Genomic DNA, 13,711 nt, shown 5'->3' with positions numbered 1-13,711 from the left:
GGTGTGGTATCCCGTAATGTTGTGTGTGCAGAGCAGGCTAGGCTCAATGGCGTGTCAACTGGATGTTCACTCCAAATTGGAGGTGTGTACAACAATCTTCTTTGTCAATTGCACGGACATTCATTGTAAAATCACTCCTGTATATAGTGAGCATGCAATTTCTTGCCCAGGTATTGTAAAGTGGTGTAAGCAATTTGATACCGGACGCATGGACCTCATGGACAAATATCGTGAAGGCAGGCCCGCAACGTCGAGTACTGTTCCAAATGTTGACCGTGTAGATGGGATCATTAGAGAGAATTGGCGCATAACACTGCAGGAAATTGCCTGCATGCTGAAAATTTCGTGTGGCAGTGTGTTCTCCATTGTTCAGCAGCACCTTGGATTTCATAAACTGTGTCAAAGAGGGGTTCCATGTCTGCTCACCGATGTTCACAAGGGATAATGTTTCCAATCGTCACTGGCATTCTTGCAACGCATTATGTGGAGGAAAACGAGTTTCTGCAGCGCATCATCACAGGGGATGAAAAATGTGGTTCCGCCACTTCACCCCAGAAACAAAGACAACATTGATGGAATGGGTGCACACCACATCACCACCAAGAAAGAAGGCCAAGGTCTATCCTTCATCAGGAAAAGTAATTGCGACAGTGTTCTTTTACATGGAGGGTGAGGTGCATATGGAATTTATGCCAAAAGGCATTACAATCAACTCAGCTTTGTATTGTCAAATGTTGAACCGGTTGCGTAAGGCAATTAAAGAAAAGCGGTGGGAAAAGTTGAGTGCTGGTATGATTTTGTTGCACAATAATGCAACACCTCGCATGGCCTGCCCAACATCTAAACTGCTGCAGCAATTCAAGTGGGAGGTATGGCAATATCCTCCATACAGTCCAAACTTAGCACCATGCGATTATCATGTGTTCGATAAGCTGAAAAAGGATCTTGGTGGACGAAGATTCCAAAACGATGAGGAGGTGAAAGCAGCTGTCTCCAGGTGGTTAAATAGTGCTGGAGATAATTTCTACGCATTCGGAATTGAAAAGTTGGTTGACTGTTCCGAGAAATGTTTACAGTCTTGTGGGGACTACATGAAAAAGTGAACTTAACGTTGTATGTTGTCATAGTCGTGTTGCCTATGTGTGTAGGTGGTTACATAAATGGCCATAACTTGGAAGTGTAACTTACTTTTTGATTTGCCCTCGTAGTAGTACATTGAACAAATATCAAATCTCTTGTAATAGATGCTGTTGCATTTGTATCTGTTGGCAGGAGTAAAACAGGCAAGAGCTGCAGTGCCCCAGCTTATAATTATTCCCAGCTAGCTGAAATGTCATTTGATGATGCTCTACAAGAAGTAACTGATAATCCTACATCCGTCAGTTGGCAGTGTGTAAAATTTGATTACAAGGACGAAGGCACCAGCATTGTATCTGAGGTGAGTTGCAAGAAATTCCCTTACTCACTCCCTGAATTATCAGCTATTCATCTTTCAATGAATGCATCTATGAAGGCCATCAAGAGTTAAAAGGGTGTTAACTAACACTGTAAGTGACAATTATTCATTTTTAAGCACCTATCTACACTTGATTTTGGACCTAATGTGAAACTAACGGGAAATGGGAAGAGATGAATGAATTCCCCATTTGATGAATTTATTCCTCTAGCCCTTTAAATAAGGGTTAGTTTACCGGGCGAGTTAGCCATGTGGTTAGGGTCATGCAGCTGTGAACTTGCATCTAGAAGATAGTGGGTTCAAACCCCACTGTCGGCAGCCCTGAAGATGGTTTTCCATGGTTTCCCATTTTCACACCAGGCAAATGCTGGGGCTGTACCTTAATTAAGGCCACGGCCACTTCCTTCCCATTCCTAGGCCTTTCCTATACCATCGTCGCCATAAGACCTATCTGTGTCGGTGCGACATAAAACAAATACCGTAGCAAAAACAAAAAAAAAAATTCCAAATAAAAGCATTGCAAATGAAATAAAACTTATTACTTTAATATAAAATCTTCGCAATACATATCCTCCTCTTTCACTGGGATATCATCTCATGCAAGTCAACCTTGATATAATTTTGGTGAATACTATTCCACTTTATTGGCAGTATAGTCAATTCTAAAACCAATTGAGTTTCACCCACAAAAATTAAGGAAGACAGTGGATTAATTATGGTGACATTGACCTCCCACTAGAAGCATATAGGTATTCAACAAGCAGGCAGCATGTTCAACTGCAGTACAGAGAGATTGCAATCTTCTGTCAGGCACAGTTCATGTAGGGTTGCATAAATTTAAGGTGCAAGATTTAAAAAATGAATGAATAAATTCACTAAAGACCCCCCAAATTTTTGTGTATACAGTTCATCTCTTGCTTTGAAGGGAAAACTGTTCATAATATTTGGAAAAATATACTACACTCAACACTTAATATAACGATTTCCCTCTATCCTCCTGAAAGCATTTTCAGTAGTTTCTGATTATTTAGACTGAATATATTTAGATATTTTACAAACTAATTATAATTTGCTAATTTTCAACTGACCTGGTCATGAAGTTATGGAAGTTATAATGACCAATAGTAGCTAGTACGAGAGAGTACTATGAAACAAGTCTAACGATATCACTTGCAACAGTCTAGCACTACAGAGTTGCGAGCTATACTAATTTTAGTGCGTTGCTACAACCTTGATTTTAACACAGAATGGTGGAGGCCCTCAACACTTACTATGATGACATGGGTATTGAACACATATGAATATCTCCAACTGCTTTCTTTCACTAGGGGCTGCCTGGCCGAGGCAGTAAAGACGTGCTCGGTTCGCCTGGAAGGACATGGGTTCGAATCCCCGTCAGGACCCGTAAAGTTTAAGAAACAACATTTCCACTTCCGGAGGTGCATATGGCCCTGAGGTTCACTCAGCCTACACCAAAAATGAGTACCAGGTTAATTCCTGGAGGTAAAGGCGGCCGGGCATAAAGCTAACCACTCTACCCCATCACGTGCCGAGGTTAACAATGGTGGAAGTCTTTACCTTCCACTCATCCAAAGGCCTTCATGGCCTGTACGGAGGTGACCTTGCTTTGCTTTTTATTTGCTTTCTTTCACTAAAAAACTTTTTAAGAAGAAAAAAAATACATTTTGCTGTCCAATTTCATATGGAATGTCACCTTACATTTCCTCTCATTAATTTGTAATTTAAAACTTAAAACAGGGCCAGTGACCTGGCTGTTAGGCCCCTTGAAAGAACAATCATCATCATCAACATCAAAACATAAAACTATGTTTTGAAGTAACTTGACTAACAGTGTTTCTCCCATGTGCTAAGAAATATTACGTTGAAACCCTTGATCATATTCTTCAGTGCTCCCATGCACATAATCACTAACTTCAACAGAATACAAAAAGTCCTACAATAACAATACACAGCAGAATATGATTCCAGCTTCCTAAATGTCTCTGTCACAAAAGGCAACTACCATACCAGAAACATAAACTGAAGATGTCTGATATTCTGATTCACAACACTTCAAACCACTTCACTTCAAAATGACATGAGTATTCATCATTCAGGTATCTGTTACACAGACTCAATAGACCCAACAAACACATCACACTCTGCAGAGGATTGCAATGAAGAATTTCACTCCATTAAGTACCCAACAGTTATTAATGATTACAGTCACACTCTAATGGACAGCCTCCAACACAAACTAGAGAACATAAAATATCACATACAGGCATGTCACTCAATGATATTTCAACACTCGCACACTCTTTTGCTCTCTTTTGCTTCAAAATTCAGAAAATTGGAATATAACATTGATAATCAAGAACACAACTCTTATGAATTGAATCCAGCACCAAATCCAACACACAGGCATGTATAAATTACATTGAATTGGATGAATTAATCAAAAGTTCAAAATGAAATAACATTCAAGCGTAAAACAGAATTTTTAAAAAAAGGTAGTGAGCAAGAGAGAAGTTTTATGTGACTGTTGATATCATTATTACAGCCTCTAGACATCCCATTTTATGTCGAATCTAAACCACAGGGACGTGACGTTTCGTTAAGAAGTCCCACATGCATTGGGTGGTATTTGAACTGCAGCCACTTTGGTGGAAAATCAGTGACTGTCACTCGACCATCATGCTCCTCCAAGATATTGTAACGTGTTGGCGGGGTAAATAAATGAATAAATGAGTACAGAACCTGGTAGTGTCCTATTTCTAAGATTTATTAACTTAGCACTACAATTACAGATTTACACTCACACACAGACGATAGCCGAGATTACAACTTACGCAAGTACACTCACACGGTTCGCGCTCTCTCTCTTAGTTGCCCATGTTCCATCTACAATGACACACACACATAGAGTCATCAATTATGTACACTACACTCACTCAGCCACTCAGTCACACTCGCTAGCGCTGTCACGGTCCACAGCCTACACATCAGTCTCACAGGTCGGGATAGTATCCACTGTTCTCTCAATCCGTCGAACCCTGTTCGCAGTGCGCACACGTCGCCACCCAGTGTTCCCTTCTTCGCCGCTCCAGAACACTCCAGGTTCTCCTCCAGCAGCCAGTCTCAAGGAACACACACACACGACATCGGGGAAACAGGAACGAGCCCTCGGCTGCAACAGGCAGATGCTCCATCAGGCTGCACTCTCCCAGGCCATCACTGACTGCGTTCCAGCGAACTCAATCTCGCTCTCACTCACTCTTACTCACTAACTCCGTCTCTTGCTCTCACTCACTACAGGTTAATCACTCCTCTCTTATATAGCTGCGCCGACCCTCTGGAACAGTCCGCATGCTAGATGTATCCAGGAACCTCGCGAGATGGAAGACTCCAGATTAATCGTCGAGTAATTTCCGTCGTCCCATGCGGCGCAACTACGGACAGAAGAGAGAAGGGCCCGCCCAGCACTTAAATGTTGCTTGTGATTGGCGCGCTCGACCCTAAGGGGGTGGGGCGATAGGTGACGAGCTCGGCACGTAGCGACTTGGCATGGCGGACTCTATAACCATTACAATATGCTCTAGGGGGAAGCTAAAGGTGAAAAGACCATTCTGTAGCTATTATAGGTGTGGTATTTCCTAGGTTTTCCAAAACCTTACCACAATTTTTATTCTAACACCAGGCCCAAATTATTTCAGTTATATTTTCTAGAATAGACATCACAGTCTGGGCATATTTTATACCTGTACCCACAAAAGCAAAGTTGACAACATATGTTTCTAGCAAGTAAACAGAATCATAAACAAACAGATTATTAGTATCTTCAATAGTAAAAATACATTTTAATAGTCTCCTGTGTTATTAAGTTCTGAAGTAACTTATGGTAATAGTTCAGATGTTAAATATTGTACTTACAAACTTCCATCACCTTGTATACAATGAAAATTGATATAAAAATTCAATGTACTATTCTTTTTACCTTGAAATGGAAGACAAAATTGAAAAGTATGAATCTTTTCTTGTGTACCTATCTACATTAAAGCTAATGTTATCATTAGAGCTTGGATTTCTATGTAATTGCATATTTTGTTCCTTGCTTTTTAGATGCAGGGAGACGTTATATGCTCACAAATTACTATGTTAGCATTATTATAACTTCATTTTATATATTTTTAAAATATATTATGTGTTTATCTACATATTCTTAGTGATATTACATAAAATTACATCATTATTTTTAGTATTCTCATATATATATAGTGCTCATATGGTCCGACTCGTTGGCTGAATGGTCAGCGTACTGGCCTTCGGTTCATAGGGTCCCAGGTTCGATTCCCGGCCGCGTTGGGGATTTTAATCGCTTCTGATTAATTCTTCTGGCTCAGGGACTGTGTGTTTGTGTCCGTCCCAACACTCCCCTCTTCATATTCACACAACACACTCCATTACCAACAACCACAGAAACACGCAATAGTGATTACATATCTCCATATGGGGTTGGCGGCAGGAAGGGCATCCGGCCGTAAAACAGGGCCAAATCCACATGTGCGACCCCATACGTGTAGGAAAAGAAGAAAGAAGAAGAAGTGCTCATATGGAGAGAGAGCATAGGATGCTGTTGATGGTGATTCATCCATCAGATGGGGCGTTAAGCCTTGAGCAGACACCTTGATCCTATTCAACAGGAGTAGGCTACATGCTGGCACCAGGTTTCACACTCTCCCTTTCTATTATCGTATATCACGTCAATCATTTCATCTCATTAACTCCTTTGATGAGGTTGACATCAGGAAGGGCATCCAGTCATAAAAACCTGCCACAACAGATTCATCTCACATCATACACAACCCCGTAGAGAAACGGGACAAGGGTTGGACAAACATAAAATAAGAGTTTTGTCTGTACATTGCTCAGAATTTTAAAAGAATGGTATTGCTGTATTAGTCATGTCCAGAATAAAAGGAAATGCACTTTTCAATTGTCTGTCTGTCTGTCTGTCTGTCTGTCTGTCTGTCTGTCTGTCTGTCTGTCTGTCTGTCTGTCTGTCTGTCTGTCTGTCTGTCTGTCTGTCTGTCTGTGCATCACGAGAAAATGGCTGAGGAGAATTTAATAAAATTGGTATGTGAAGTCGAGGAATGAGGCACTACAATCTAGACTATAAATAATTTTGTGCACGCTGAGTTAAATGATAGTTTAGGAGAAGGCCTACAATTTAATTCTAAAATATCTTTATTCATGGTCCCATCGATAAATACTACAAAACTTCAGTTATATAGAATTAAATTTCCCATCATTTATGGTTAATACATTTTTTACCATATCGGCTATGATAACAGAGATATTCACGAATTTCGATTTTTGTTGCTAAGTCCATATCAGCGCCAAACTAGAAGAAAATGGGTGATGGAAATTTAATGAAAATTGGTATGTAAAGTCATGGAATATGGCACTACAGTCTAGGCCATAAATAATTCTTTATCACGCTGGATGAAATGGTTTAGGGGAAGGCGCCTAAAATTTCATTTTTAAATACCTATATTATTGGTCCTATCAAAAAGTAACAAAAGTTATAGAGAATGCAATTTCCAATCATTTGTGTCTTATACAGTTTTACCCTATGGACTATAATGGTAGAATTCATGAATTTAGACATTTGTTGCTTAGTCCATATCAATGCCGGCATTGTTAACGAGGAAATATTGTTCAAACATGTTAACTGGTGGTGGTTTTTGTCGTGATTGTCTTAAGGTGTAAAACCACATGGTTATCAATTATAAAAAATGAGGAAAGGGAACGGTCACTTGAAGAATAAGACAAGAGGGAGTCATGAGAGAAGGAAGGAGTCCCTATACATTTCATGCTCTAATATCACAGATCAGAAGAAAATTAAATTTGAAGGTCTACAATATCCAAAGCTCATGAAAATGATAAACAGTAACATTACACTGACCATTATTTATTCTGATGTGATTTGTCTCTTCTGCTGCTACTCATCTCCAACAGATGGGATTACTGCTGTGCCCCAAGTAAAACAGCATGCCTGAATATTGGCAGCAACTAGCTTGGGAGTTGGATAACTTTGTGCAGGCTATACGATTGTCCCGTCAATGACTGGTATTACAGCTAGTATTATATAAATTGCTTTGCTGAAGTTCAACATTTAATGTGGGGCTGTTATCAGTTGCCTCAACAGGGGGATTAAGATAATGAGTGACAGGTATTTGAAAGGGTGACAAGTGCAGGTAAAGACACCTGCGAAATCTGTTTTTCCAAAGGTTCCAATTAGCTACAGGAAACATTGTTACTGCACTATGTGCCAGTCTTTACATCTTTCATCCTGATTAGAGTTAATTGCTTTTAAACTAGCCACTTGTATATTTTTGTCAAACCAGTGACCTCTTTCTTACTTAGGAATTTCTAAATCTATTCTTAAAGATTTCTTCACCGGGCAGGTTGGCCGTGTGGTTAGGGTCGCGCAGCTGTGAGCTTGCATCCGGGAGGCAGTGGGTTCGAACCCCACTGTCGGCAGCCCTGAAGATGGTTGTCCATGATATCTCATTTTCACATCAGGTAAATGCTGGGGCTGTACTTTAATTAATGCCAAGGCTGCTTCCTTCCCACTCCTAGGCCTTTCCTATTCATCGTCGCCATACGACCCATCTGTGTCGGTGCGACGTAAAGCAAAGAGCAAAAAAATATTTCTTCTTTTGAAATGTCTCAACTAGGTTTTAGTTACTTTTAAAGAGTTGAAGAACATCAGTTTTCTCTAGAGTCAATGCCGCACCAGTTCCGTACTCGCTGGCTTCGAAGTTAAAATCTTGATGAGTGCTTTACAACCGATGGCAAAGTAGTCATTTATCAAGCATGCAACAAACATATGGCATGTTCCATGAAATACCAGCTTGAACAACATGCATGAAGTGCTCTGCATAGAAAAAAACAACAACAACAACTAGGTCTACAGAAGAAACAGATACTTGTAACATAGATGCAGCCCTCACCTTTGAGTAAAGACATATGCAGAGCGATGGTTGCAGCCAATATTCCATGGCATAAACTTGACGTGCCTGAATTCACATCTTTTCTGGAAAAATACTGCAAGCAACATGTTCTTTAGGCCTCCCAATCAGCACTATGCAAGAATTATCTTCAAGTCTGCTATGACAAAGCAATGTACAACATAAGATAGTGTAGAGGAAATGCTTTTATGCTTTTGATGAAACAGTGGATGCTAAGGATAGATTTATTGTAAATCTTGTGGCAAGAGACTAGAAACTGACAGTGCCTCAAAACCGTGTTTGATCCACTGTAATGACCTGTACTATATAAATCACTCAACTATTGTGGAAGTTGCGAATGATGGATTAAATCCTCTGTGACCAACTGAGATGCAAAAGAAAAAGGTATTAGTGATGTATTCTGATGCTGCAGCATATATGCTTAAAGCTGCCACTGCTCTGAAAGTATTTTATCCCAATATGCTCCATTTCATGCTCATAGCTCATGGACTGGAATGTGTTGCCAAAGATATTAGAGCTTAGTTTCTGCAAGTGAACAGATTGATTTCAGCAAACAAGAAAGGTTTATCTAAAAGCTCTACAATGAGTGATATCTTACAAACAGCAATTGCCAGAGATACCACTGCCCCAGAACTAGTGTTAATGAAGTGCGGAATATGGATAGAAACAGGTAACTTCTGTAGTGATTATCTAAATACAATAAAGATTATTGGAGATACTTTTGATCTTGAAAATGCTGTATCCATTTTGTGAATCACAAACTGCATTTAGTGACTCCAATGTGGGGATTAGCAGCAACTTCAGCAGGTTTCCACAAAGCATCAAATGTTTAGAAATTTCAAGACTGCCACTGCAAGATTCTACTGCTGTCATAGAAGATGCTAGTGAAAAACTGAGTCCTGTGCATGGAGAAATGGGTGTAAGTGTAATGAGTAAATTGCAACAAGGTTATTTAACATTTCATAGCATGTGCGAATTTCTAAATGGAGATTATGTTCACCCACCTGAGGACATTTCTGGAGCAAATATTCCTGTCCTAAAATTTGCCCCATTTACATCATGTGAGGTTGAGAGATCTTTCTCTGCATATAAGAACGTCTGGAGTGACAAATGTCATACAATGTCCCCCAGAGAACATAGAAAAATACTGCTCACTGTGCTACAACTACTACTACTAAAACGTTTTCATTCCTCCCCTGAAGGGGGAGGCAGGCCTCTTAGATGGTGATGCCGTCTCTCGGGCCGGGAGATTTGTTATAGAGAAGGAGATGCAAGGAGAAGGTGAGGGTGTTGGCGGCCGTGTCCTATACTAGGAACTGTCCTGGCATTCGCCTTAGTGCAGGAGAATGGAAAACCACAGAAAACCATTCTCAGCACAGCCGATGGATGGGGCCAGCCGCGCACTCCAGCTCTGTCCTGTCTCCTGAATGCAGAGATGTAGAGCCACGGTAGAGCCGTGGCCACCCCTCCTCTGCACAGTTGGCTGGTCTGAGTGCAGAGCTGTTGGACCACAGACCAGCCATGGCCACTTATGGACCAAGATCCACACTGCATCTACTGACTTGTGCTACAAAATTGAATGTAGGCTGTAAATAAGCTTTGAATGTTGTAACTAAGGAAGTGATAAGTTTGTACTGGATGTGTAACCTGTTAACGGCTTGGTTACACAATTAATATCAAATAATACTGATAACAATAAATTTTATGAACAAAGTAAACTCTAGGTTCAACAGAAGCAGAGTACTACAAAACATAAACAACAGGTTGGGAAACATGACAACTACAGAATGGATGTGGAAAGCGTCAGGGAACTCTGCGAGGTAAATGGAACATATCTTCTGTGAAGGAAGAAAATGTAGATGATAATTACCTTGAATATATTATTTTATTTTAAAATGAAACAAACAAAAACTCAACATAGAAAGAACTAAACAAAACTCAAAGATATAAAGTAAATGTAAGTGTTAATTGCGCCTGCAGATATGTGCAATGTACCAAAGAAATTATAAGCATCACTTAACTATCCTACGATACATGATGATTTAAATGAGGGCTAATCCCAATCTACACAATGTAGGAAAAAATAAAAAAGTAAAATCCTAACAAAGAGGCAGAGAAAACTTGCATCAGTACCTAAAACGCTTCAGGTAATGAGCATAGATTTTAGGTGTGTGTGTTAAGTGTCGCAGAATTACGGGAGGCAAACCCGAGGAAAAAGTTAAATTACATGTTAGTTACAAGGTTAATAAAAGGGAATTGCCTCTAAAACAAAATGTACACAATCTTAACTGAGAAGTTAAGTCATTTTGACAATTTTAGCGGTGAATGTGAATCTTGAGGATAAACTCCTGCACAAGTAAAGAAGTTATTACATTTAAATGAAGTTAATGTCCGAAATAAAAGAAGAAACAGTGCTTACCCCGAGACAGGTATCCCATGACGAGACAAGTGCGGGAGCACGTTCGCTCTCTAGGATGGTAAAAAATCAAAGTCACAGAGACTACCTTGCTCCCACCAAAGGAGCAGGTAAGATCGAGAAACAGGAAATGGTGCAAACACCAAAAGAACCAATCAAAATACAGGCTTTATCATCGACTTTCATATTCACCAATTACATTTGATCTTATTTTCATCAATCAGAAGTCTCTTCATTTTTGTTGACAAATATTCAAGAGAGTTCTTTTACGCAACAGGAAATATGCCTCTAGAACAGCATGTGTAGGTACATGCTGTTTCACAAATTTTAACAAAAAAAAATTAAAATTCACATATAAATGATAATTTTGATACAACACAAAAAATTTCAAAACAGAATTTTTTATTAATTTAATCATGTCAGAAACATACATTATACTTACAATTATACAGGACAATAACAAATCTGGTACTATAATCATTAATCATTTCTGATGATGGCAGGTAACGATGTGATTTAAGCTCTACATAAATACAAAATTAATTAAATGTGGTGTGAGCAATAAGCGGCTAATTTACATGCTTCCTTGGTAGCGTCGATCACATTCTGGAGAGAGCAAGTAGTTGGACACAAGTTACAAACAAGAAGATGGCTTATTGTCTGTTCTTCACCACACTCACATAGAGTGGAGTCGCAAACAAAACCCCACTTTCTCATGTTGGTCTTTGTTCTTCCAACTCCTGAACGCAACCTGTTGAGCGTCTTCCATATTGGCCAGCTTTCCTCGTGACCTGGAGGAAGTCTTTCGGAAGGTGTCATCCATCCTGCAAGGTGGCTGGATCTGGAACGCCATGAATTCACTCTGAAGTTTGATGGTGATTCAGTAAGGCTTTCAGTTGTATGGAGAAAGCTTTTCCTTGATTTGAGCCATTAGGTTGCTGGATGGTACCCATATAAAGTATGGGTCATCAGGTTCAGTGCTTTAGATTTCTCTAGTCTGGATGCACACTCACAATGAATATCTGGAGGTGGGATATCTGCTAGACAATAAACTTTATAAAGTGGTGTAGATCTCAAACATCCTGTAATGAGTCTGCAGGTTTCATTTAAGGCGACATCTACTTGATTAGCATGACTAGATCTACACCAGACAGAGCAGACGTATTCTGCTGCTGAATAACAGAGGGCTATTACTGATGTTCTTAAAAAGGAGAGGATGCATCCCCCAGGTTGAACCCGATAATTTCCAGATAATGTTGTTCCTTGTAAATACCTTCCTTTTGGTATTCAGACAGTGTGTTCTATAGGTTAGTGCTCGGTCAAGAGTTACTCTTAGATATTTGGGAGTGAAACAGTGTTCTAATATTTTACCTTCCCAAATCACTTACAATTTTCTCACTGTCTGTCGATTTTTTAGGTGGAAGGCACAGACTTGTGTTTTTGATGCGTTTGGTTTTAGTTGATTCTCTTCGTAATAACCACTTAGAATTTGTAGAGCATAGGAGAGCTTCTCTTCAGCTAGTTCAAAAGTTTCCTCTTGAGCTGCCAGAGTAACATCGTCTGCATAAATAAAGCTCTTTGTCCCTTGTGGGCCAGGCTGATCATTGGTGTAGATGTTGAAAAGTATAGGTGCTAGCACACTCCCTTGTGGAAGGGGTTTCTTTAAGTTCCTCCATCTACTCCTCTGGCCTTGGAATTCAACAAAAAAAACCTTCTGTTCTGTAGAAAGCACTCAATCATTTGGGTGAGTTTATAGTCCTTATTTATACTGTGCACTTTATGAAGCAGTATATGGTGATTAACCGTATCATAGGCTGATGTCAAGTCAACAAAAACTACTCCAGTAACTTCGTTGTTTTCATAGCCGTCTTCTATATATTGTGTGAGGTGCAGTATTTGGGAAGTACAACTTTTCCCTGATTGAAAGCCAGCTTGTTCTGGTATGAGTAATGGGTCTATCACTTCAGATAGTCTGTCCAGAATCATTCTTTCTAAGATTTTGTATAAATGACACAACAAAGAGATTGGTCGTTAGTTCTTCAGATCACCTGCGTTCTTGCCCCAGGTTTAAGTATTGCTATAACTCTTGCTTTTCTCCACAGTTTAGGAATTTTGCAATATTTGATGCAGTTGTTGAAAAAGTCCAAGAGTCATTGCTTACTGACAGGACCAAATCTTTTGAGTTGCTCAATACAAATGTCATCAAGGCCCGCCGCCTTACCATTTTTGCATTTATTCAGCACTCTATGTAGATCTTCCAAAGCAAACCGTTTAGAGAGAATGCTGTTTACCTGATTAGTCAGCTTTTCTTCTTTTTGTTTTGATGCTCTCCCAGCTTTATTTGATTTGCCGCTCTCTATGAGCTGACTAGCTATTTGATTTGCAGAAACGTTGCTATGTACTAAGGTCTTAGTTGTATCATTACTGAGGTGCCTAAGTAACCTCCGTGCATTGTAACTGTTTCTTCCCATATTCAGCTCTTTCATTAATTTAATCCATTGGTTACGTTTGGATTCTGAAATGGAGGAAATAACACGCTGTCCGCTGCGGATAGTTTCGTCACTGAAAGGATCTTTTTTGAAATGGTCTTGATATTCTTTCAGCAAAGTGGATGTTTCAGAGGTAAGACCTTGAATGTAACTGGCCCTACATCCTCTAGGAATAGCTTTTCTGGAGCAATACTGGACGACTTCCAAGAACTCTTCATATTCCTCTGGTACAGGATCAATTGTTGTAATCCTCTCATCAAGCATTGTGGTAAATTTTTGCCAGTCTGCCTTCTTGAAATTGTATCTTTGCCTC

The 13,711-nt window shown here is 39.7% G+C and overlaps 1 protein-coding gene across 2 annotated transcripts in view; it reads left to right on the top strand.

Annotated features, from left to right (window-relative positions):
• LOC136867067 (organic cation transporter protein) overlaps window positions 1-13,711 on the top strand; it is a 160,992-nt gene that overhangs the window by 75,812 nt on the left and 71,469 nt on the right. For both annotated transcript variants that reach the window (XM_067144174.2, XM_067144181.2), the window contains one exon: window positions 1,273-1,438. In XM_067144174.2, the coding sequence (XP_067000275.2) occupies window positions 1,273-1,438 (166 nt within the window). The remainder of the gene's footprint in view (window positions 1-1,272; window positions 1,439-13,711) is intronic.

This window comes from Anabrus simplex, chromosome 1 (genome assembly GCF_040414725.1).
Source record: "Anabrus simplex isolate iqAnaSimp1 chromosome 1, ASM4041472v1, whole genome shotgun sequence".
In the NCBI taxonomy this organism is placed as follows: domain Eukaryota; kingdom Metazoa; phylum Arthropoda; class Insecta; order Orthoptera; family Tettigoniidae; genus Anabrus; species Anabrus simplex.
This window is presented reverse-complemented; position numbering and strand designations above follow the sequence as displayed.